Genomic DNA, 26,395 nt, shown 5'->3' on the forward strand with positions numbered 1-26,395 from the left:
TTTCATCTGGCATCCCAAACTGCAACCAAGCCCTTCCTCCCGCAGGCCTCTCACCCACAGCTATTGTTATGTCAACAATATAATGTAATGTGACTGCTTCTGGGAGCTCAGGTGGCCACTGGGTTGGCACTCAAGCCACGCTGCTTTGCACCAGCCTCCTGGCCCTTTATCTTTGTGTGCAGGCCTCCCCAGACTATGACCCTGGAAAGTGAGAGAGTCCACACACTCTATATCCTGCTTATGCTATAACCAGAAAACTTGGTTGAATGGGCTTTATCTCATACTTGAATGAATGTGCTGTAACCTTGGCATGGGAGGCTTGAAAAAAAAAAGCGTGGTAGGTATTCGGAACCCAATAATGGCCCAAATATTTCTCAAGGCTAACTGAATTTATTCGGAGTTTAAAGTTGCACCCCCAGGGGAGCTGGAAAACACAGAACGCAGAGGGGCAAGTGCAATGCCCACAAGGCAAAGCTGTAGACTGCGTCCCTTGGCCCCTGACAGCACTCACGTAGACAGTCTTAATGTAAACCACAGCAGATTTTGCCCCGTGGCATTCATGAACAAAGGAGTTCATTGAAAAAGAGAATCTCGGTTTATATGCGGGCATCTAGACACACAGCCCATTTGCTCTAACTGCTCCTTCTGCCTCCCCTGCCTCCCACCAGCCCCTAACCACCAGCATTTGATTTAAAGCAAGTCAGCTAAAACCACAGCAACTTTCTGCTGCTTTTGAGAACAGGCCAAATGTCTGTGCTGCTCTGAAAAAAAAAAAAAAAAAAGTTTTCAACAAAGCAGATCTCTTTCCGTCCTGCAGCCCGGGGAAGCAACCACCCATGAGTCTGCCCTGGGCCAAGCACCCTCCAGAGAAGACCCCTCTGCAGCAGGAGCCTCACCTCTTTGGAATGTGGTGTCCCCCCCATGTGATGGCAATGCTGTATCTCCCCGGGGTGCTGGGGTAATACTCGAATGCGTAGACCCCATCCAGAAAGTCTTTCTGCTTCACCAGCTCCTCCAGACCCTCTGTGGGAAGGAAGGAGATAATCTTTCCAACACGATCCTAGGCCCAAAATGAGAATCAAAAGGACAAGAACAGAGAGGCAGCCACACTGACAAAACATAAACCATACATAAAAACCAAGTGGGCTGCCCCAGAGTATGGGACCTCTCCCCCGCCCAAAGCCTGGGAGGTTACTTCAAAGCTAAAAACACAGCCATCTCTGCTTCAAGGTATGAGGAAATGGAGGATTTCCCAGCTAACTGGCTTTAGAAATCTTGCTTGGCTACGAGGGGCCCTGAGGTCCTGAACTCCCTGGGCCTGCGTAAAGATAAATCCAGTCACATTTCAGTATTTCCCAATAATCACAGCTACCCTTCGCAGTCCCCCACAAAAACTGGGAAAGAAGTAAACCTTTAGAAGTATTTGGTATGAGTTTTAGGTTCAGTGTTCCAGCGTATACTTTTCCATCTAAAGCTGGACAACAAAAGCAAGAAAGTCCTCGGACACTATCTGCAAGAGGACAGGTTTTAGATGTGACGCTGCAAACTCCAAACCCAGCCATCAGGCAGAAACTTGTTTTGTGTTGAGCCCTGAGGTTTGGCCAGGAAAGCCGTTGAGTCAAGCAAGTATCCAAGGTCGGGAGAAAACACACACACACACACACACACACACACACACACACACACACACACAACACACACACACACACACACACACACACACACACACACACACACACACCCCTCCTTGGCTCCTGTTGGAATAAACTGGGAGGGAAGACAGCCCCCAAGTAGCTTGACTCCAGGTCTGGGCAGTCTAGAACCTCAGCTACCCTCAGGACACAGCCTGACCCAAAGCCTGGTGCTGTGAAGTCAAATATTAACTTTCTGGAGCTCAGAATGCTCCTGCCCCAGCCTGTTGGGAACACACAGAGTAAGAGCAATCCTGGTACAGGAAGCTCAAGATTCCACAGGCATGGGAGTAAAACCACCAAAGGCTGCTACACCCGAGACTAGAAGTGCTGAAATGCTTCTCTGTTCCAAGGAAAAAAGTGAAGACACCCATCCCCACATTTGCTGTCCCCTTCCTCAAAAGAGGGAGAGAGAATGGGTTGCAGGGTTTAACCTGTCCCTCCACAAATGGCATTTATCTACAAAGAAAACTTAATCTTAGGGAATTTTATTCTCCTTCTATAAGCACTGATCATAGTAATTAAGTACTTGACATAATTTCATACTCTATAAAATGTAACCTGTAGTGGGAAAATCACTGGCTTTGGAGACTGTGCCTGAATTCCAGCTCAGATGCTTACAAAAGCTGTATGACCTTAGGCAAGAGCCTTCCTCTCTGAGCCCAGATGTCTAAAATAAAAAATGAGCCACTTGTTCCAACAGCAGCATTTCCCCAACTCCTTTACATCACTGCTTTTTCTACTCCCAGAAGTCTTGATGTAACGTAAAGCTGTCAAGCCACCCACTGTCCGCATCCAGGGCAGACATTACTAATCAATCACTGCCGTCTTCCCCAGGGAGCCCAGATAGCCTCAAATCCTTGACATAGCCTTCTGGGATTATTGAGGAGAACTGGCCATGGGATGAAATCCATATGCCATGGCTGCAAAGTTAGCCAAAATCACACCTGAGATAGAGAAACAAAGGAACACTTACTAGGACCCTTCATGGTTACACCGAGCTCCCCACTTCCTGCAGCTTTGGTGTCAACCTTGAAATCCGTGGTCTCCCGGATACGGACACCTTTGGGTTGTAGGCCTCGGCCACTGGCCCGGCAGGCATTTGGATTGCAGGCTGCAAGCACAGTTTTGACATCAATTCAATCTTTCATTCTTTAGTCAGAGTCGTGAAAGCCAAGGTAACCTGGAGCCACCCGCCAAGAAAATATTTGCTTTGCACAAATAGTATGCAGTAGTGGCCCAAGACCAGGGGTCCCACTCAGGGAGCACACCAGGCTAGCAAATACAGACACAATATAACTTTGTCCAGTCACACCACAGAAGGACTGGAGAAAAGTGACTTTGGCAAAGAAAACAGGAGAGCACAGTAAATCCATGCTGTGCTCCTGCTTCCAGCATTTAACCTTTCATTTGTGAAAGGCAGTTAAGGCCGAGTGCTGGACGTTATTCAAACCTCACTGCCATACTCAAGGGCTCAGTAATTGGATAGACTGGACTTTTTCAAGTCTTCTTGGAAAATGCAGTACTTGAAAATGCCTGTCTGGGTTCCAAAACCTGGGTCAGCCATTTTTAAGTGTCTAAATGTTGTTGTCTTCCGCCTGAACAACCAGGCAAAAACAACCAACACAGCTTGGAAAGAGACCAGTTCAGCCCCACCTTGGCTGAAGCAGACCAACCTTTTCGTGCTGTCTGTTACCCAAGAATGTGGGTGGCTATAAAGGCAATAATTAGCAGTAAACACCACTGCTGATTTCATTTCCGGGTCTAGCTTGAAAACCTAAAGTTGTTAAGTCTAGAAGTTAAGGACAAAGATAGCTTCTAATATGTCTTACTTGAAATGTCCACAGAACTACTGTTCCATGGTATCTAGAGGTTGATAAAAGATACCTTTATGCCCTAGAATAAATCTTCTGCCTAGCACGGACAACCTTTTCAGTAAACAGAAATGGGAGACTAGTGGGGAAAATGTCATGTTATTAAGTGGCTTTTCCTTTCCAAATCTAACACTGCAAATTTGACAAATCTCTATACAGGAAGGTCACAGACTCCAGAAGACGGGACTCTACTCCACAGATGGAAGGTAATTCCTCCTCTGGTTCCTCCTTCCTGCAATGGCCTTAGCTGGCTATTTGGCAAACAACTGCTTCCCAAAGAGTCATACACATACCCTTGGAGTTAGAGATGATTTTAGATGGTTTATGGATGAACATAAGCTTACGGTGGCACTTTATGGCAAGTGACTTTGGTTTTCCATTGTCAAAGTGATATAAAGTTTCTTTTAACATAAAATAATTTACATCTGTAAACCCAGCACTTTGGGAGGCTGAGGCGGGGAGATCGCTCGAGTCCAGGGGTGTAAGACCAGTCTGGGCAACATAGTGAGACCCCATTTCTACAAAAAAAAGAAAAATTAGGCCAGGCATGGTGGCTCATGCCTGTAAACCCAGCATTTTGGGAGGCCGAGGCAGGTGGATCACTTGATGTCAGGAGTTCGAGACCAGCCTGGCCAACATAGTGAAACCCCGTGTCTGCTAAAAGTACAAAAAAACTTAGCCAGGCATGGTGGTGTGCACCTGTAGTCCCAGCTACTCAGGTGGCTGAGGCATGAATCACTTGAACCAGGGAAGCAGAAGCTGCAGTGAGCCAAGATCACACCACTGCACTCCAGCATGGGTGAGAGAGTGAGACACTGTCTCAAAAAAAAAAAAAAAGAAAAAGAAAAAAAAAAAAGGTAAAAAATTTAACTAGTCATGGTGGTGCACATCTACAGTCTTAGGTACTCAGGAGGCTGAAGTGGCAGGATCATTTGAGCCTGGGAGGTCGAGGCTACAGTGAGCCATGATGGTACCACTGCACGCCAGCCCAAAACACAGAGTGAGACCCTGTATCCTTCCCACCGCGCCCCTGCAAATATATATATATATATTTTTTTACATATATAAAATCATTTAGGTGGGAGAGAGGATGTTAGTAAATTAAAAGAAAAAGGTTATTCATTAAATGCTAAATAGTATAGGATGTACAGGAAAGAAAAGAAAAAAGAAGTCCACGAGTGAGGAAAGGTTGGAAAACAATAGTAGAATTAGGAAAGCTATTCAAAATGCTCTCTTATGTAAAAAAGAGCTTTGCTTAGGAATATGTTAGAATTTTTTTTGCCTGTTTTTTTTTTGTCGAGGGGAGAAAAGTTGGTCATACCAGAAGTAAGTCACAATACAATGACAGGACTTCCTCGGAGGGTTTTAATGTGTCTTAAGAAACACACACACTCATGGAAATTATGAACATGTGCCACAGTCTCAACATCAAAAGAGTAATTGCTGAGTTCATATAAACATTAAATGGGACTAGAGTCTGAAGGGCACCACCAGCTCCTCCGCCATCTAAAAAAGCCCTAGATGTGTTTAAAGGCAATTAGACAGTGGGTTTGGGTTCCGGCTGGACAAGCTGTAATAATAACACCTGCACAGGAGTTTCCTAAAATCACAGAGCACGGGCCCAGCTAACATTCACAAGCAGCACAAAGAACTCGCAAGGAAGTCCCACCCAACCAGCCCTTACCAAGCAAGAGGCCTCTGGCCCAGTGGTCTCAACTAGGAAGCCAACAGCTTCAGGGTCCAGGCTGGCCCAGAGGTAGGATTCGGAAGAGGAAGCCACGTCTGCAGACGCAGATTCGGAGGACAGAACAGGGAAAGGCAAGTGTGGGTTAGAAAAGGTAGTACAGTTGGAAAACAAAACAAAACAAAACAGAAAAAAAGGGGCAACAAAGTCAGAGGGAGAGAGTCTAACATTTGAGAAAAATGCGTACCCCCAGCGCCAGAGGGAGTTTAGCAGAGTAGTTAAGGGTAAGGCCAACAGAGTCTGTGGTTCTAGCCCTACTGATGCCTTGTAGTACTGATACCTAATGCTATCCAAGCCTCAGCATCTCCACCTGCACGCTAGGGATAATAATAGCACCTGCAACACACAGGCTGGTGCAATGATTAGATGCAGTCATGGTAAGTGCCTGGGCCAGTAAAGGCCAAGCAATGGAGGCTGCAGGGCCCATGTTGCTGCTGCTAACTTCAGTTACGCTGCCGACTCCTCCCACTGCCTCAGTTCCACCTCCCTCCATGAGGATAATGACTCTCCTGTACATGTGTTTTGGAGAGAAGTAAATGAGTTCATATAAGTAAAGCACTTAGGTCTCTGCATGGCTCATAGAAGATATTAATATCAATATATTGAGGACAAAGCAAGCCACTTACTGCTGAAGTAGCCCTGGCAGAAAAGGGATAGGCATAAGGTCAGTGTTGGGCCCTGACTGTTTTCCTGACCTCCCTGCCCAGCTGTGCAGTCAGCTTCCACATGAGAAGCAGATGTGGCCAGCCACCCAGCACTCACCTTCCCCAACCTGCACAACGAAGGGACTCTTAGGAATAGTGTCCCCAGCAAAGAAGACCTTGACCACGTGGGGGCCAGGCTGCATGGGTTTGTACACACATCGATACACCTGGTTTCCTTTGTCTTCCACGAGCAACTCCACGGTGTTCTTCCCCTGGGGATCTCCCACCTCCACACCAATGTCACCCACACCAGCTCCTACAAGAAAGCAAGTATTCCATGAGCCCAAGTCACCCTCTCTGAAAGCTCACTGCTGCTGAGTGCAAAATGCAAACAGGACCAGTGTGGTGGCTCACGCTTGTAATCCCAGCACTTTAAGAGGCCGAGGTGGGTGGATCACTTGAGGTCAGGATTTCGAGACCAGCCTGGCCAACATGGTGAAATCTGTCTCTACTAAAAAAAATACAAAAATTAGCCAAGCGTGGTGGCGCACACCTGTAAATCCAAGCTACTTGAGAGGCTGATGTATGAGAATTGCTTGAACCCGGGAGGCGGAGGTTGCATTGAGCCAAGATCATGCCACTGCACTCCAGCCTGGGCAACAGAGTGATTCTCTGTTCCCCCAACAACAACAACAAAAAAAGCAAACAGGAGACAGGCCCTCAGGGAGGTCCACACCAAGTTGTTAACAACTATTTTCTAGAGGTGGAAGGGTTTATGGTTGAATGTTTCTTTTTTCTGCATTTTCTATTTACTACATGGAAAAGAAGCTGACAATTCAAGAAGTATGTCTTATTCAAGTGAAGCCTGAGTATTTTAGAGAAGAAAAGCTGGTTTTGAAAAATCTAATATAACACATTTGAAAAAACTGTCTGATTATTTATTTGATTTAAAAGACAAAAGGTCAGGCCTTCAAGTCCCTGAGGATTATATTTCAGCCTTTGGAAGAAAGCGCAAAGGTCAGATCCATGGAGGAGAGGCACATTACCTGCCGTGTAGATGTCAAAGTAGGTGGGCTTATTGGCGATGTTCCCTACAGCTTCCAACCCTGGACCTTTTGCAGTGACTTTACTGGCGTCTCCCTGGGCCTTGTCAACATTCACTTCAAATGGGCTCTTGGAGATGTGCTGTCCTGCAAAGAGGACTGTGACCTATAGGTGACAGATAGGTGAGAAATACATAATCACTTCTCTGTGCCCAGCAAGACTGACATCAAGCCACATACATTGATGATCACCTCTCCTACCCTCCCATGATGGCACACACAAGGTGTCTAGAACGAGGAGCCCTGGAACCAAGTTTAACAGCCTGAATGGGACTCCCACCTGGCCCCTTCGGCCATACAGCTGGGTCTGGGACATCACGCCTTTAGCAAAATAAAAATGCTGACCTTATATACACTTAGTCTCTTTAATAGGAAATAAACACATTTCAATCTCTGGACATTGAGTCCTTTCAGGGAGTGAATGGGCCACTATCCCTCAGAATAAAATGTGCAGTTCCATGATTTCAAATCCACAGCCAAACTGTTTTTTCAAGGGACCAAGATCATTCTTAGATACATGGATTTGGGACAAAGTAGAATGATTTCCATCTAAAACTTGAGTTACTGTTCTCATCTCTGAAATTTTTTGGGGGTAATTGGGTTGGGTTTCATGTGAACCTATACTTGATTGGAATTAATTAATTACATTATAAATGCTCCCTTCAAGAGCATTTACTCCAAATGCATCATATTCTAAGAGTCTAAGAGAATGCTAAGGCCATCGTTCCAGGTGAATTCACTAAAGCCCAAGGTGGTGAGTACAGTCTGTATTCCAAAGTCTGGGCAGGTACATGATGGGATTGGCCTTTATGTGCTGTTGAGGGCTTTCTTCCAATGAAAAGTGTACTCCTGGGTCACCCCACTCTCCTGCAAGATAGGCTGTCTCAGCCCTTGCCCTATAGGTCACCTGGATGTCATCTCAAACAGAACTCGAAAGGTTGCCAAGACAAAGAACCTGAGGCCTCAATCCCTATCATTTCTCCAGGTGCTGGGAGGGCCATTTCCCTCTACTATATTCAGCTGAACTACTCCATCCTCAGCCTTCAATGCTGACAGCCCCTCCAGAGCACCTCCAAGGAGAGTTCTTAAGAAAGCATTAAGAACAAAGAGCCAGCAGGGTGCGGTGGCTCATGTCTATAATCCCAGCATTTTGGGAGGCTGAGGCAGGAGGATAGCTTGAGGTCAGGAGTTCAAGAACAGCCTACGTAACCTGGTGAAACCCGGTCTCTACTAAAAATGCAAAAATTAGCCGGGAGTGGTTGTGGGTGACTATAATCCCACTTACTTAGGAGGCTGAGGTGAGAGGATCGCTTGAGCCCAGGAGGCGGGGGTTGCAGTGAGCTGAGACCACACCACTGCACTCCAGCCTGGGTGACAGAGCAAGACCCTGTCTCCAAAAAAAGAATCAAGGACAAAGAGCCCATCTATAGTGTAGTCACCACAGCATCTACACTCCAGACACACAGCTGCAACCATTAGTTACCTAGATGGAGTTGGAAAAATCTTACGACATTGCAAACAACTCATCCTAGCTAGTCGAGGGAATCCTAGTGATTCCAATTTTCTATGATGAGCATAGATCGTTCTATAATCAGAAAGGAAAATCAGAAATTCACTTAAGAAAAACACTCTTCTTCCTGGGCTATCTTTCTTCTCCTAGCCCCAGAGTAGCCCAAGCCACGGCCATACTGCTTCATCTTACTTTGTGTAGCCCGGTGACCTTGGGCAGATATTCCACAGAGTATGTCTTGTTCTTGTCGCTGTCAGGGGTCACTTGTGCCTAGGAGGGAAGGTGGGCAACAGTTAGAAAAGGTGCCGGGTGTGAGTAAGGAGCATGCTGTGTCAGCAGGGGTTCTGCAGGAGCTGCCAGGTCGGGAACACTGAAGGTGCTGGCGAGCTCCTGTCCCTCTTGCACAACGCCCCTAGAGAGAAGCTGCTTGAAGTCACAGAAACAAAACCACACAGCGCAGAGGCATAACAGAGTCAGGACTCTCCAGTGTCCAGTGTCAGGCTGGCACTCTCTAGGTAAGAGAGAATATGAAGCAAGAAACTTAAACCTTTATCCACTCAATAGTTCACTGAAAGCTTATGAAATGCCGGGCCCAGTGTTAGGTACTAAAAATAAAACATGAGCAAGTCAGGCACAATCCCTGCCCCAGTGGGGGAAACGGACCATCCATCAGTAAACTTAGAATTGCAAATTATGCTAAATGCCAAGAATAAAATATGGTCCTATGAAAATAAGTGACAGAAGGAACAGCATGTGCAAAGGCTCTGAGGGAGGAACCAAAGAATGGCCAATGTGGGAAGAGAGCAGGGCAAGACTATCTTATTATTCTTGCCATCAGTATATAAAACCTCAACTGAGGCTGGGCGCGGTGGCTCACGCCTGTAATCCCAGCAGTTTGGGAGGCCAAGGCAGGTGGATCACCTGAGGTCAGGAGTTCAAGACCAGCCTGACCAATGTGGTAAAACCCTGTCTCTACTAAAAATACAAAAATTAGCCAGGAGTGGTGGCAGGTTCCTGTAATCCCAGCTACTCGGGATACAAAAATTAGCCGGGCTGAGGCAGGAGAATCACCTGAACCTGGGAGGTGAAGGTTGCCGTGAGCCAAGATTGTGCCACTGCACTCCAACCCGGGCAACAGGAGTGAAACTCTGTCTCAATCAATCAATCAATCAATCTCAACTGACAAGGCACCTTTGCTAAATCCAAAGTATCCTTTATTTCATTAAACACTGTGTCCCTGGCAATCAATTTAAATTTTATTTCAAGGCTCAGCTCTTGGGCAGGTTACTTTAACAGCTATAAGCCTCAGTATCCTTTCGGTAAAAAAACACTTTTGGTTGTGAGCTGAAATGAGGAAAATGGAGGCACAGTCCCTGGCCTCATTACAAGCCCCAAAAGCTCTATGAGGTGCTGGAAAGGAGAGGCAGCATCCTCCAACATACCTCCTCTTTGTTCCCTTCTGGGTCCTCAACAAACACCATCACGTCTCCTTGCCCGGCACTGATGGTGTCCACAGTGAACTTGGCTGGCTGCTTCACCATGTTTCCAGTGGGCTCGATTCCTGCCACAGGTTTACACAGACACGTTAGAAGCCAGGTGAGGGTGTGTCATGAGCCATCGCCCACTGCATCTCTTTCAGGGAACTGAGAGATGGGACCCAGCCCTGTAGATCCCATGTGGGAAATGGGGACAAACTGCCATGACAAGGAAAATCAGGCAGGTTGAAAGCCTTAATTTTGTCCATGTTATTGAATAATATCCAATTTTGATATTCAGAGAACCTCAGTCAGGAGTCTATATAAAATTGTGGAAATAATGTGGTTAGTAAGTAGTAGCAGAGCTTGCCTTGATGGAAGCAACGCAGCAGGGAGGAGCAGAGCTTATTTCTCATTGAACAGCATTTATTGTATTGCCTGACAATTTAAAAAATTACATTCAATCTTTTTTTAATTAACCTTTTTATTTTAAGATGATCGAGCAAATTCATTGAGACAGATTTTACCTGTAGGTGTAAGAAACAATGCCCTTGCTGGGAGCGGTGGCTCATGCCTATAATCCCAGCACTTTGGGAGGCTGAGGCAGGTGGATCACCTGAAGTCAGGCGTTCAAGACCAGCCTGGCCAACATGGTGAAACCCCATCTCTACTAAAAATACAACAATGAGCCGGGCATGGTGGCACATGCCTGTAATCCCAGCTACTCGGGAGGCTGAGGCAGGAGAATTGCTTGAACCGGGGAGGTGGAGGTTGCAGTGAGCCCAGATCGCACCCTAGGCGACAGAGCATGACTCCATCTCAAAATAGTTTCCCCAGTGGTAACACGGTAAAAAGCTATGACTCAATCTCACAACCAGGGTATTGACGTTGATACAATCAAAATAGAGAACATTCCCTTTAGCACAGGGAGCCCTCCTGCTGCCGTTTCATAACCACACCCACACTCTCCTTAGCCCTGATAACCACTAACCTGTTCTCCACGCTGTAATTTTATTATTTCGGTAATGCCACATCAATGGAATCATAACTATGTAACCTTTTAGGACTGGCCTTTTTCACTACATATAATTGTCTACAGGTTCACCCAGGTTGTTGCTTCTATCAATGGTTTTTTTCCTTTTTATTGCTGAGTAGCTAATATTCCGTGGTATAGATGTACCACCGTTTAACCATTCGCCCACTGAAGAACATCTGGGTTGTTTCTAGTTGTCTCTTACCAGTAAAGCTGCTGTAAACATCTGTGCATAGGGGCGTGTGTGTGTGTGAACATAAGTATAAAATAGTAAGAAATTATATATATATAGGTCTCTGCCCCTGGTTCCAGAGTTCCTAAACCCCTTGGAATGTCCTTGGTGACAACAGCATCTTCTGTTCTAATGAGGCAACTCTTAGTGGGCTCCCGGATAGCTTTCAGGATGTGGCTAATCAACAGAAAGACCAAGTCGTGATCAGAAGCTTAGAACTTTCGGCCCCACTCTCATCCTACAGGGAAGAGAGAGGAACTGTAGTCTCAGTTAATGTCAATCATGCCTACGTGACTTAGCCTCCACATCCCTGAAGTATGGAGTTGGGAGAGCTTCTGGGTTGGTGAACACATCCATGTGCCAAGAGGACGGCCCACCCCAACTTCATGGGGACAGACGCTCCTGTGTTCAAAACCCCTCTAAACTTTGCCCCGTGCACCTCTTCATCTGGGGCATCATCTATATCCTCTATCATATCCTTCACTACACAACTGCTAAAGGTAAGTGTTTCCCTGAGTTCTGTGAGCCACTCTAGCAAATAACGTAACATGAGGAAGGGGTAATGGGAACTTCTGATTTGCAGCAAACCTGGACAGAAGTTGCGGGTTGCCTGAGGACCCACCACTTCTGACTGGCCCCTGAAGTCAGGGGCAGTTTTGAGGGACTGAGCCCTTAATGGGGTCTGCGCTAACTTCAGGTAGATAGTGTCAGAATTGAAGGGAACTGATTATAGGACACCTACTTGTTGTCCACATAAAATTGGAGAACTGGTCAGTATGGAGGGTGGAAATCCATAGATTTTGGTGACCAGAAGTGATATATTGAGAGGAGTAGTAGAGAAGATGAGAAAAGTTTTTTTTGTTTAGCTGTGAGAATATAGAAGGAAAAACAGTGGCTCTCCTAAACAGTAAGTTTTCATTCCTCTGGGATAAATGCCAACGAGTGCAATTGTTGGGCCATATGGTAGTTGCATGTACTGTTTTTTGAGGTTTTGTTTTTGTTTTTGTTTTGAGACCAAGTCTCACTCTGTAGCCCAGGCTGGAGCACAGTGGCACAATCATGGCTCACTGCAACGTCGACCTCCCAGGCTCAGGCAATCCTCCTGCCTCAATCTCCTGAGTAGCTGGGACCACAGGTGCATACCACCACACCTGTATAATTTTTTAAAATTATTTGTAGAGATGCAATCTCCCTATGTTGCCCAGGCTGGTCTCAAACTCCTGGGCTCAAGTGATCCTCCGGCCTCAGCCTCCCAAAGTGCTGAGATTACAGAAAAGAGTCACTGTGCCCTGCCTATTTCTTTATTAAGAAACTACCAAACAGTGTTCCAAAGTAGATACACCATTTTACATTCCCACCAGCAATGTATGAGTGAGTGATCCAGATTCAGTTTCTCTGCATCCGTTCCGCATTTAGTGTTATCAGTATTAATACTTTTTATTTTAGCCGTTCTGATAGTGTGTACTAGGATTAATTTGCATTTTTCTCATGGTTAATGATACTGAACAAATTTCTATGTGTTTTTTTGTCATACGGACGTTCTCTTCAGCGGAAACTGTTTATGTCTTTTGCCCATTTTCTTATTGGGTTGTTTGGTTAAATGTTTGTCTGTTTTTTAACGACTGAGATTTGAGAGTTATTTTTACACGCTCTAGATACTAGTGTTCTGTTGGACATATGGTTTGCAAATTTTTTCTCCCAGTCTTTAGCCTGTATATTCATCCTCTTAACTGTAAAAGGTTTTAAATTGTTTGTAAAAGTAAAATCCAGCCCCCAGATCCCAGTCTCAGCAACATTTTGAGTTCTGTTTGAAACGGTGTCCGGGTGGCTTTTATAGGGTGAGGGCTAAGACAGCTTGTCTTGCAGGACAGTGGGTGACCCAGGAGTGCACCCTTCAATGCAAGAAAACCCTCAACAGCACATAAAGGCCAACCACCATGTACAATGTTGAGTCTTTGAGACAGACCATCCTTCTTAAAACGTTAAAAAGTTTTTAATTTTGATGAAGTCCAACTTATTTTTTTTTAATGGATCATGTTTTTGGTGTCAAATCTAAGAACTATCTGCCTAGCCCTAGATCTCAAAGATTCTCTTCTATGTTTTTTTCTCAAAGTTTTATAGTTATATGGGTTTTTTGTTTTTTGGTTTGGGGTTTGCTTTTGTTTTGTTTTGCCTAGGGATGTTCAATTTCTCTGCCACCAGGTGCCGAAAAGGTTTTTCCTCCAATGACTTATCTTTGCACCTTTGTCAATAATCAGTTGTGCATATTTGTGTGGGGCTGCAGTTCTGTTTCATTGATCTATAATGTCTATCCTTTGACCAATACCACAAAATCTTGACTTCTGTAGCTATACAGTAAGTCTTGAAATCAGGAAGGCTGATTCCTCCATGTTGTACTTCTTTCTCAAAATTGTTTTTGCTACTTTAATTCCTTTGCCTTTCCATATAGGTTTTAAAATAATCATCTTCTTGCTATCTGCAAAAACTCTTGCTGGGATTTTGACAGCAATTGCATCAAACCTGAATGACAATTTGAGGAGAGGTGGTATCTTTACTATTTGACTTTTTTTTTTTTTTTTTTTTGAGACGGAGTCTCGCTCTGTCGCCCAGGCTAGAGTGCAGTGGCACAATCTCGGCTCACTGCAAGCTCCGCCTCCAGGGTTCACACCATTCTCCTGCCTCAGCCTCCCGAGTAGCTGGGACTACAGGCGCCCACCACCACGCCCAGCTAATTTTTTATATTTTTAGTAGAGACAGGATTTCACCATGTTAGCCAGGATGGTCTTGATCGCCCACCTCGGCCTCCCAAAGTGCTGGGATTACAGGCATGAGCCACTGCGCCCAGCCCACTATTTGACTTTTACGATCCATGAAAACATTATATAGCTCCGTTTATTTAGGTCTCTTTTATTTATCAGTGTTTTTGTAGTTTTCAGCATTTAAGTCCTATATATGTTTTATTACATTTATACTTTTTTAACGCAATTATAAACAGGATATGCTATTTTTAACTTTTGTGTCCATTTGTTCATTAAATTATATAGAAACATAATTGATTTCTACATATTGATCTTGTATACTGTGACCTTGCTCAACGCACTTATTTAAGGGGGGGGTATTTGAGTTTTCTCTCGCCTCATGGATTCTTTGGGATTTTCTACATAGACAATCATCTGCATCTGCAAATAGGGACAGTATTATTTCTTACTTTCCAATATGCATGTCTTTTATTTCCTTTTCTTACCTGACTGCACTGGCTAAAACTTCTAGCATTACGTTGAATAAGAGTGGTCAGAACAGCCATCCTTGCCTTGTTTCTCTTAGGAGAACACATTCAGTCTATTAATCATAATGTTAGCTGTAGGTTTCTTGTAGTAGCCACTCTATTTCAAGTTGAGAAAGTTCCCCCATTCTTCTTTTTTTTGAATTCTTATCATGGATGGCTGTTGAATTTTGTCAAATGCCTTTTCTGCATCAATTGATATGATCATGTAATTCTTTGTTAGTCTGTTAATATGGTAGGATTATGTTGACTGAAATTTTTTTTTTTTTTTTTTTTTTTTTTTTTTTTGAGACAGAGTTTCGCTCTTGTTGCCCAGGCTGGAGTGCAACAGTGTGATCTCAGCTCACTGCAACCTCCACCTCCCAAGTTCAAGTGATTCTCCTGCCTCAGCCTCCTGAGTAGCTGGGATTATAGGCATGTGCCACCACACCCGGCTAATTTTGTATTTTTAGTAGAGATGGGGTTTCTCCATGTTGGTCAGGCTGGTCTCAAACTCCTGACTTTAGGTGATCCGCCCGCCTCGGCCTCCCAAAGTGCTGGGATTATAGGCGTGAGCCACCACGCCTGGCTGTTGACTGATTTTCTAATAGTGAACCAGGCCTTGCATCCCTGGAATAAACCCCACTTGGTTATAATGTGTACTTCTTCATTATATACAGCTCAATTTTATTTGCTAATATAGTCATATGCTACATAATGAAGTTTCAGTCAAAAATAGTCCACACATACAATGATGGTCCCATAAGATTATAAATAGAGCCAAAAAATTCCTGTTGCCTACTGACGTCGCAGTAACGCATCACATTACTCATGTATTTGTGGTGATGCTGGTATAAACAAACCCACTGTGCTACCGGCCATAGAAACATATATAGCACAGACAATTATGTTCAATACGTAATACTTGATGATAAATGACAATGCTACTGGTTTATGTATTTAATATACTATACTTATTATATTTTAGAGTGTGCATCTTCTATTTAAAAATTAAGTTAACTGCAAAGCAGCCTCAAGCAAGTCCTTCAGGAAATATTCTAGAAGAAGGCATTGTTATTACAGGAGACGGCAGTTCCACACATTACTGCTCCTGACGACCTACCAGTGGGACAGTGGGACAGGATGTGGAGGTGGAAGATAGTGATAATGATGATCCTGACCCTGTGTAAGCCTAGACTAATGTGTGTGTTTAAAAAAAAAAAAAAGTTTTAAAAGTACAAAAATGAAATTAAAAGTTTTAAACACAGAAAAAAGCTTACAGAGGCCGGATGCAGTGGCTCACACCTGCAATCCCAGCACTTTGGATCATCTAAGGTGGATCACCTAAGGTCAGGAGTTCAAGACCAGCCAGGCCAACAGGGTGAAACTACGTCTCTACTAAAAATACAAAAATTAGCCAGAAGTGGTGGTGGGCATCTGTGAGCCCAGCTACTAGGGAGGCTGAGGAAGGAGAATAGCTTGAACCCAGGAGGCAGAGGTTGCAGTAAGCCAAGATCGTGCCACTGTACTCTAGCCTGGGGGACAAGAGCAAAACTCCATCTTAAAACAAAACAACCAATTGTTGTCCAGTTCAAGGATTCTTTTCTCTGTCCTTCCACCCTGCTATTGCGCTTATCCAATAAGTTTTTATTTCAGTCACTGCAATTTCCAATTCTAAAATGTCCATTTGGTTCTTTTTATCTCCTAAATGTTTATTATTATTTTGCTGGGACATTGTATTTCTTTGTTGAGATTTTTAATTTTTTCATTTTTTTTCATGATTGTTCTTAATTGCTTACCGAAGCCTTTTTTTTTTTTTTGAGATGGAGTCTCACTCTTCTTGCCCAGGCTGGAGTGCAACGGCATGACCTCGGCTCACTGCAACCTCCACCTCCCAGTTTCAAGCGATTCTCCTGCCTCAGCCTCCCGAGTAGCTGGGATTACAGGTGCCCACCACCTCACCTGGCTAATTTTTTGTATTTTTAGTAGAGACAGGGTTTCATCACGTCGGTCAGGCTGGTATCGAATTCCTGACCTCAGGTGATCCACCCACCTCGGCCTCCCAAAGTGCTGGGATTACAAGCGTGAGCCACCACGTCTGGCTATTGAAGCCCTTTTTAATGGCTGCTTTAAAATTTTTGTCGTAAGATTCTAACATCTCTATCACCTCAGTGTTGGCATCAACTGTCTTTTTCATTCAGTTTGAGATCTTCCTGGTTCTTGGTATGACAAGTGATTTTTTTTTTTGAAACTGGATATTTGGGGTATCATGTAATGAGACTCTGGGTCTTCTGTAAATGTTCTGTTGTAGCTGGCGTCTTATGATACCACTCTGGCAGGGGAGGGAAGGGTACACACCTTGTTACTAACAGTAGGGGAAGAAGTCTAGGCTCTCCATTCAACCTCCACTGATGCTCAAGATTGGGGGGCTCATTACTGGTGCGTGGAGATGGGAGTTCCGGCTGGAGGGAGTAGGAGTGCCTCAATACTGCTCCTCCATGGCCTGGGGAGTGGCTTCCTTATTGCTAGACTGCTGTCAAAGCCTAGGCTCCCCATTCACCTCTGCGGGTGTAAGTGTGGGGCTGCATAGTTTTTTCTCTGGTGTGGACCTGGATTAGAGCAGTGATTCTTTAAGTTTTCTGCCTCACTGGGCTGCCCTTTCCTGCTCTTCTGGCTGGACAGGGGAGCTTTTGTTGGCACTTTCTGTGTTTGTGCCCACTGGCATCTTCAGGTTGTCGGCTTCTTTCTCTGGCTCCAAGTCTGGGATATATAAAGCAAAGTAAACCCAAGGAACTCAGTACTGTGTCATTCCTCGAGTCCCAAGATCCCTGGTTAGTCTGCCTCGTCCTTTTTCAGAGGCTCCCTATGTTTTCCTTATGTATAGCCCAGGCGTTTTAGTTGTAGTTAGCAGAAAGAATTAGGCAAAGTCCTATTCCATCTTCCCAGGAGCCGAAGTTCAAATATTACCTTTTTAAAAAGCTTTTTATTATGAAGAATTCCAAACTAGGCTGGGCACGGTGGCTCACACCTATAATTCTAGCACTTTGGGAGGCCGAGGCAGGTGGATTACCTGAGGTCAGGGGTTCGAGACCAGCCTGGCCAACATGGTGAAACTCCGTCTCTACTAAAAATACAAAAATTGGCCGGGCGCGGTGGCTCACGCTTGTAATCCCAGCACTTTGGGAGGCCGAGGCGGGCGGATCACGAGGTCAGGAGATCGAGATCACGGTGAAACCCCGTCTCTACTAAAAATACAAAAAATTAGCCGGGCGTGGTGGCGGGCACCTGTAGTCCCAGCTACTCGGAGAGGCTGAGGCAGGAGAATGGCGTGAACCCAGGAGGCGGAGCTTGCAGTGAGCCGAGATTGTGCCACTGCACTCCAGCCTGGGTGAAGAGCGAGACTCCGTCTCAAAAAAATAAATAAATAAATAAATAAATAAAATAAAAATACAAAAATACAAAAATTAGCCAGGTGTGATGGTGGTCACCTGTAATCTCAGCTACTCAGGAGGCTGAGGCAGGAGAATCCCTTGAACCCAGGAGGCAGAGGCGGGGGTTGCAGTGAGCCAAGATCATACCATTGCACTCCAACCTGTGCAACAAAAGTGAAACTTCGGCTCAAAAAAAAAAAAAAAAAAGGCTGAGCGCCGTGGCTCACACCTGTAATCCCAGCACTTTGGAGGCCAACGTGGGCAGATCACCTGAGGTCAGCAGTTCAAGACCAGCCTGACCAACATGGTGTAACCCTGTCTCTACTAAAAATACAAAATTGGCAGGGTGTGGTGGTGCATGCCTGTAATCCCAGCTACTTGGGAGGCTGAGGCAGGAGAATTGCTTGAATCCAGGAGCCGAGATCGTGCCATTGCACTCCAGCCTGGGCAACAAGAGCGAAACTCTGTCTCAAAAAAAGGCTGGGTGCAGTGGCTCACACCTGTAATCCCAACACTTTGGGAGGCCGAGGCAGGTGGATCACGAGGTCAGGAGTTCAAGACCACCTTGGCCAAGATGGTGAAACCCCGTCTCTACTAAAACTACAAAATTAGCCGAGCGTGGTGGTAAGGCGCCTGTAATCCCAGCTACTTGGCAGGCTGAGGCAGGAGAATCACTTGAACCCAGGCAGCAGAGGTTGCAGTGGGCCGAGATCGTGCCACTGCACTCCAGCCTGGGCGACAGAGTGAGACTCCGTCTCAGAAAAAAAGAAAAAGAAAAAGAATTCCAAACACAGATGTAGAGAGCACTGCACAGTGGACCTCCTGTACCCAGCTTCAACAACTATCAACTCACAGGTGGTCTTGTTTCACCTTCACTCCCGCCTCCTCCCCTTCCTGTATTATTTTGACACAAATCCTACACCTCAGATTTTTTATCCACAATCACTATGTATCCTTAAAAGATACTTGCAAAGTACCCATAATATCGATACCACCTTAAAAAAAAATTCCTTAATGTCAAATATTCAGTGTTCAAATTTTCAATTATCTTACAAATATCATGAATTTCTTACAGCACCTTGAGCTGCTGCTTTATCATGAATTTTTTGTTTGTTTGTTTGTTTGAGACAGAATCTAGCTCTGTCACCAGGCTGGAGTGCAGTGGCACCATCTCGGCTCACTGCAACCTCCGCCTCCCAGGTTCAAGCTATTTTCCTGCCTCAGCCTCCCAAGTAGCTGGGATTACAGGCACACGCTGCCATGCCCAGCTAATTTTTGCAGTTTTTGGTAAAGATGGGGTTTCACCACGTTGGCCAGGATGATCTCGATCTCCTCATCTCGTGATCCACCCCCCTCAGCTTCCCAAAGTACTGGGATTACAGGCGTGAGCCACCACGCCCGGCTATCATGAATTTTTTTTAACCATCAGTTTGAATAGGATCCAAATAAGGTCACATATTACAAACGGTTGCTAAGTCTCTTAGGTCTCATTTAATGTCCGGCTGTCTCTCCATCACTTCGTTTTCCTTGCTACCAATCTGTTAAAGACACTAGGTCATTTGTTACTATACTCTGGATTTCTATTCATTTCCCAATAATTTAGTTTAAGAAAAAATGGCCGTAGACTGTTATATAATAAGATAATCTTTCTGCCCAAAAAGAAAGGTAAAAATTATAAAGAATTATAAATAAATTTTAAAAGGTAGCCTTCCCACACTGCTCAGTAAGAAATGCAAAGCAAAGAAGATATACAGTTTAATTCAGCATAGAAAAAAGGCTAGAAATAAATACCTCAAACTTTGAAGGCAGGAATGAGATTGGCAGTTGGAAAGTGAGTTTCAATTTTTATTTCATATATTTTTCTTTTGCTTAAGATTTACATAACAGTCAGGTTATGTAACTGATATAAGCAAATGGATTTAAACATACACCTAATAGCCAAGCATGGTGGCTCATGCCTGTAATCCCAGCACTTTAGGGGGCCAAGGCAGGGGGATTGCTTGAGCTCAGGATTTTGAGACCAGTCTGGGCAACATGGCCAGGCTGGTCTCAAACTAAAATATTTTTAAAAATAAGCTGGACATGGTGGTGCACACCTGTGGCCCCTGCTACTATGGAAGCTGAGGAGGGAGAATCACTTGAGCCCAGAAGGTCAAGGCTACAGTTAGCCGTGATGGCATCACGACACTCCACACTGAGAGAGTGAGACTATCTCAATACGACAACAACAAAAATAAGTAAGTAAATAAATATGCACCTAAAATACTAAAAGTCCCACTTTCTCTGACTCCAGCAGCCTAAGAAACAACTTACTCTGCAGCTTGTCAAAGGTCTGGGCTTGGGTTGGTCACCTGTGGCTAACCATGGCTGGTTAGAAAGCTGAACCACAGCCCCACTCTGTAAACTCCTGCGGAGCTTTGCTTACCATGAAAGGAGACAACCGGTACCCCTCTGATTACTCAGCTAGGAGGGTGCTTAAGGATTGCTCTACAGTAAATGCTTCATAGAGAACTAGATTTTTACAAAGGTTTCTGATTAGCTCATGGACGAATGCTTTTCACATAGCTAACCCTGCAAGGAAGCCCACCACAAAGATCTGTTTGTGGCTGGAGGTCCACCTCACTCCCGCCCTCTCTCCTTTCAACCCACTGGAACTAAGCAAGGTGGGGGTCAGTGAATGGATCAACAAATGCTAACTGGCTGGCAACTGGCATCTATTAAACAACCAGGAAATAAAAAATAAAACAACACTTTCAAATTTTTTAGAAACTAGAAGATAAAACGGTCTCTCTTCCTGGGCTCAGGTGGCAGAAATGAAGCAATGTGGTTACACAGAGAAGACCAAAACTGACCCCGGCTTTCATCTCACCACATGACAAGGACAATATCTCATAGCCCCACCCACGTGGCCTTGTGACCCTGTCACCTAATATGACCATTTTGTCTTCCTACTTTAAAAAGCAGTGAGGCCACTTCATCCTGAAAAATAAGCTGAATATAGGATTACCATATGATCCACCAATTCCACTTCTGGGTATATCCCTAAAAGAATTGAAAACGGGGTCTCAAACAGCACTTGTACACCCATGTTTTCATAGCAGCATTATTCACAATAGCCAAAAGAATGTAGCAACCCAAATGTCTATCAGCAGACGAATGGATAAGCAAAATGTGATATACACCTACAAAGGAATATTATTCAGCCTTAAAAAGGAATGAAATTCTAACACATGCTACAACATGGGTGAACCCTGAAAACATATGACAAGTGAAGTAAGCCAGAGAAAAAAAGACAGCATATGATTCTACTTCTAGGAAGTACCTAACAGACAGCATATGATTTCACTTCTAGGAGGTCCCTAGAATAAGCAAATTCATAGAGACGGGGAGTAGAATAAAGGTTACCAGAAGCAGAGGGGAGGGGAGAATGGGGCGCTATTGTTTAATGAGTATGGAGTTTCAGTTTGGGAAGTTGAAAAAGTTCTGGAGATGGATTGCAGTGGCTGTTGCACAACAACGTGAATATACTTAATGCCACACTTCAAAATGGTTAAAATAGTGAATTTTATGTTACGGATATTTTCCCACAATTAAAAAAATGCAAAAAGCTCACATATAAAAAAAAATTTTTTTTTAAAAAGGGTGTGTTTCCTCCACAAGTGCACCACAGTTGCTAAGAGGCAGATGAAGGAAATGGCAATGACCAGCCACATTCCTGAACCATAACAAGTGATCATTTTCTAGAAAATAGCACCGTGAAAGGAAACCGTCTCACATTAACAACAGGGAAGCCGGATGGCCAGGTGATAAGGTTATTACAAACATACATTATGCCTTGATTAGATTCAGTCCATTTGACCAATCTGGTTGACAAAGGATTTAATTGGTTGTTTGCAACTGTTTTGCCATTAAGGAAGCATAATCTTTAAAGTCAGAGATTCCTCATTCCAGCCACCACCTGTGGTATGCCTTAAAGAAAGCACTTTTTTTTTTTTTTTTGAGACGGAGTCTCGCTCTGTCGCCCAGGCTGAGTGCAGTGGCGCGATCTCGGCTCACTGCAACCTCCGCCTCCCAGGTTCAAGCAATTCTCCTGCCTCAGCCTCCCGAGTAGCTGGGACTACAGGCTTGTACCACCATGCCAAGCTAATTTTTGTATTTTTAGTAGAGATGGGGTTTCACCTTGTTAGCCAGGGTGGTCTCAATCTTCTGACCTCGTGATCTGCCTGCCTCGGCCTGCCAAAGTGCTAGGATTACAGGTGTGAGCCACCAAGCCCGGTCAAAGAAAGCACTTTTAAAGAAAGGAAGACATGCCAGCCTTCAAGTGACTGTGAAAGGCAAGAGGGCTTTGAAGTCCCTAGTCCCTACATAACACAAGTGATGTCACAGACCTCACAACCCACTGCAAACAGAACCTCAAATGGTAAGGGGTTTGTTCCAGAACTATCTGCCAGTCTAAATCATTTCCAAAAAGTCAGATGAGAAGACCCGGCCACTGAGGTGAGAACAGCACATGGTCAACACCACTGCCCTAGCCATGTGTCATCTTAAGAATAAGCAGATTGGGAGGCCAAGCCGGGCAGATCACCTGAGGCCAGGAGTTGGAGAGCAGCCTGGCCAACACGGTGAAACCCCATCTCTACTAAACATACAAAAATTAGCCAGGCATGGTGGTGGATGCCTGTAATCCCAGCTACTCGGGAGGCTGAGGCAGGAGAATCGCTTGAACCCAGGAGGCAGAGGTTGCAGTGAGCTGAGACCGTGCCAGTGCATTCCAGCCGGGGCGACAGAGCGAGACTCTGTCTCAAAAAAAAAAAAAAAAAAAGAAATAAAAAAGACTAAGCTGATACCAAGCAGGAAAATAGTTTATTCAAAGGGAACATTCGTAGGGAAGGAACATCCTACAAGACACATGCCCTTAACTATTCAGAAAGTCAGTGTCATTAAAAAAAAAAAAAGTTTGGGGAAATTATTTAGCATGAAAAGAGTCTAAAGAGAAATAACAAACAAATGTAGTAAGTGAACCTTAATCAGATCTTAGTTTGTAAAACAGCAACAACTATAAAAGACAATCTTAGGACAATAGAGAAATTCCAACACAAACTGAATATTAGATTATATGAAACTATTGTTAATTTTCTTACATGTGGCAATGAATACTGTGGTTATGCAAGAGGATATCCTATTCTTAGGAGAAGCTTAGTGATGTACTGAGGACAGAACTGTTACCATGCTTGCAACTTATTTTCAAATAATTCAGCAATCATACACATGAACACATATGCAAATACACACAAAAGGCAAGAGAAAACTATTAAGCTAGAATGGTAACAACTGTCAATTCTGGGAGAAGATATACAGAATACTGTGTGTATAACTATTATCCCGCTGGGATAACACTTCCTTTCTTTTTTTTTTTTTTTTTTGAGACGGAGGCTCACGCACTCAGTCACCCAGGCTGGAGTGCAGTGGCAAGATCTCGGCTCACTGCAACCTCTGCCTCCTGGGTTCAAGCGATTCTCCTGCCTCAGCCTCCTGAATAGCTGGGATTACAGGCGCCACCATGCCTGGCTAATTTTTGTATTTTTTGTAGAGACAGGGTTTCACCATGTTGGCCAGGCTGGTCTCCAACTCCTGACCTCAGGTGATCTGCCCGCCTTGGCCTCCCAAAGTGCTGGGATTATAGGCATGAACCACCACACCCGGCTGATATTTTCTTAATTATGAAAAATGAGAAATAAAATGTACTCCTTCCCCTCCCCCATAGAAAAGGCGTTAGTTGTATCTGGCCGTGTGGATCTTCACCAGAAACCACACTTTGCAGCCATGTAACTGTTCTCTTCACAAAGCTAGTGTGCTTGAAGTCAGGTGCCAAGCACAACACCAAATGCCTTGAAATGGCTTCTACCCACTATAATGTTCTGAGCAGAATGGTGTTCCGCAGCTGCCTTGCAGTCATAAACAGGATGTCTTAGCAAGGAAGTATCTGCCAGGGGTTAACAATAGCTCCTACTCCGGCTGGAAATCTGAGGCAGCCTTAGTGTAACAGAAGGAGAAATGAATCAGCAGCCAGATGGCCCACCCCCATCACTGACTGTGGTGATCTGGGGCAAGACCAAACTCCCCCGACTCCCTACCCCGCGATTCCTCTTCTGAAAAATGGGAGCAATGGGCTACTGCACTAAAATCACCAAGCAGCAAACTTGCCCTTTCCATCTAAGCAGAAACATTTCTTAAAGCCTTAGAAAAACAAGGCAGAATAAAACAGTCATAAAATGTGTTATAAAGGAGGCTTGGGGTATCTTTGAGGATTACACCCATCTATTTTTGATTCTAAGAACATCACTCTTGAAGCCATGAAATCATCTCCAACACCAGAGGACATGTCTCCAATACAACACCAGAGGACCAGCACTCACCTCTGCCATAGGCCCTGGCTTTCTTCGGGTTGAGTTTGGGTTTGAGAGGAGCCCCCGGCTTGAGCTTGGCTTTGGGGAACTGGGACAGGTAAGTCATAACTGAGTGCTCGTCCACATCCGGGTGAATGATTTCTTCAGGAGTGATGACCTAGGATAATGACATGGTGGATGAACACCCAGAACACATCACTTTGCAGCTATTCAAGTGTTTGCAAATGCCTCTTAAACCAAGCGCTACAAATATTAAGAAACTGAGTCAGCTTCTCAATTAAGTGAAATTACATTAAACCAACACACCAATATCAGTGTTTTTAACCATTTTTGAGAAATTGCAGACTCCTTTGAAAGCTAGGGGCACCTCTCCAAAAAATTCTGCATGTAACTTCCAAAAGTTCATTGTCCTCCCCATTCCCCAAAAGTCCATTTACTCCTCTGGTCAAACCTTTCAAAAATGATAAAAGGATAAGCTATAGCAAGTCAGGAAAATGAAGAAACAAGCACACATGGGATTAGAGCATGTTACCAAAAAGTGCACAGGTTAACCAGCTTTTTCCTTTGCTTGTATATTCATGGTCTGTATCTGTATTAACGCTACTAATTAAAAAAGGTAAATAAAAAAGAAACATGTAAATATTAGATATGTGATCTGAATATATTAGGAGCCATTAAAAAAATAAGGAAGCCAGGCGTGGTGGCTCATGACTGTAATCCCATCGCTTTAGGAGTCCAAGACAAGAGAAATCACTTGAGGTCAGGAGTTCGAGACCAGCCTGGCCAACATGGTGAAACCCAGTCTCTACTGAAAATACAAAAATTAGCCCAGTGTGGTGGCAGACACCTGTAATCCCAGCTACTAGGGAGGCTGAGGCAGGAGGATGGTTTGAACCCACCAGGTGGAGGTTTCAGTGAGCCGAGATCATGCCACTGCACTCCAGCCTGGGTAACAGAGGAGTGAGACGCCGTCTCTTAAAAAAAAAAAAAAAAAGGCCAGGCGCAGTAGCTCACGCCTGTAATCCCAGCACTTTGGGAGGCCAAGGCGGGTAGATCATGAGGTCAGGAGTTCGAGACAAGCCTGGCCAACATGGTGAAACCCCGTTTCTACTAAAAATACAAAATTAGCCGGGCATGGTGGCATACACCTGCAGTCCCAGCTACTCGGGAGGCTGAGGCAGGAGAATCACTTGTACCTAGGAGGCAGAGGTTGCAGTGAGCTGAGATCGTGCCACTGCACTCCAGCCTGTGTGACGGAGCAAGACTCCGTCTCAAAAAAAAAAAAAAAAAAAAATAGGGAATGGGTAAATTTCTCTTGATATTCAGTTTAGGAGCAAGACTAGACCGATCCTGGACAGGTGACTTCCCTGAAGGTGCCACCACCTCAGTTTCAGTACCATCATCTGACCCAGCCCTAAACAGCATGCAGAGTCCTCCCTGCCTCCAGTAATGGTGCTAAGGAGGTAAATCACACTTCCTCGGATGAACAGAGGCTCTGTCTCATGGACCAGGTTAACCATGTGCAATGAACAACAGATGTGTCCAACTTCCCTCCCCATGTGATAAAAAGCACCAGAAAACATTCTGACCATTAGCCTGCAGGAACAAAAGAGCTACTTGGGTTTGAACAGTAGCCTTCAATACATTCCATAAAAAGTAGGATGTGTGTCGATTTGGCATTTCTTCTCGGCAGCTCCTTCAACAACTTCACCCATGCCAACATCACATGAACGTAAAAAGGAGACGGTTTAGGTTTAAGTGGAGATGAAAAACACACCACACCACTTCCTGAGGATGGACGAGCCAAGAAACCAATGAGCCACGTAGGAAAGACATGACTCCAAAACCAAACCAAAGAAACAGGCATGTTGTTCTACCTTCCAAGGGACCCTGTTACAAAATACACTGAACTCAGACCTCAATGCAGCCTATAGTGACGCCATCAGTCCCATGGCAATGGTTACCTGCAATCTTCCCTGGCTAGCCTTT

The 26,395-nt window shown here is 44.6% G+C and overlaps 1 protein-coding gene across 1 annotated transcript in view; it reads right to left on the minus strand.

Moving 5' to 3' along the window:
• The window catches only part of FLNB (filamin B), a 164,672-nt gene that overhangs the window by 66,283 nt on the left and 71,994 nt on the right, over positions 1-26,395 (minus strand). The window contains exons 4-10 of the mRNA XM_058439100.1: positions 24,416-24,563; positions 10,009-10,127; positions 8,759-8,836; positions 7,000-7,162; positions 6,072-6,269; positions 2,668-2,805; positions 897-1,023 (exon numbers count right to left, since the gene is read on the minus strand). Of these exons, the coding sequence (XP_058295083.1) occupies positions 897-1,023; positions 2,668-2,805; positions 6,072-6,269; positions 7,000-7,162; positions 8,759-8,836; positions 10,009-10,127; positions 24,416-24,563 (971 nt within the window). The remainder of the gene's footprint in view (positions 1-896; positions 1,024-2,667; positions 2,806-6,071; positions 6,270-6,999; positions 7,163-8,758; positions 8,837-10,008; positions 10,128-24,415; positions 24,564-26,395) is intronic.

This window comes from Hylobates moloch, unplaced genomic scaffold (genome assembly GCF_009828535.3).
Source record: "Hylobates moloch isolate HMO894 unplaced genomic scaffold, HMol_V3 SCAFFOLD_5, whole genome shotgun sequence".
Lineage (NCBI taxonomy): Eukaryota > Metazoa > Chordata > Mammalia > Primates > Hylobatidae > Hylobates > Hylobates moloch.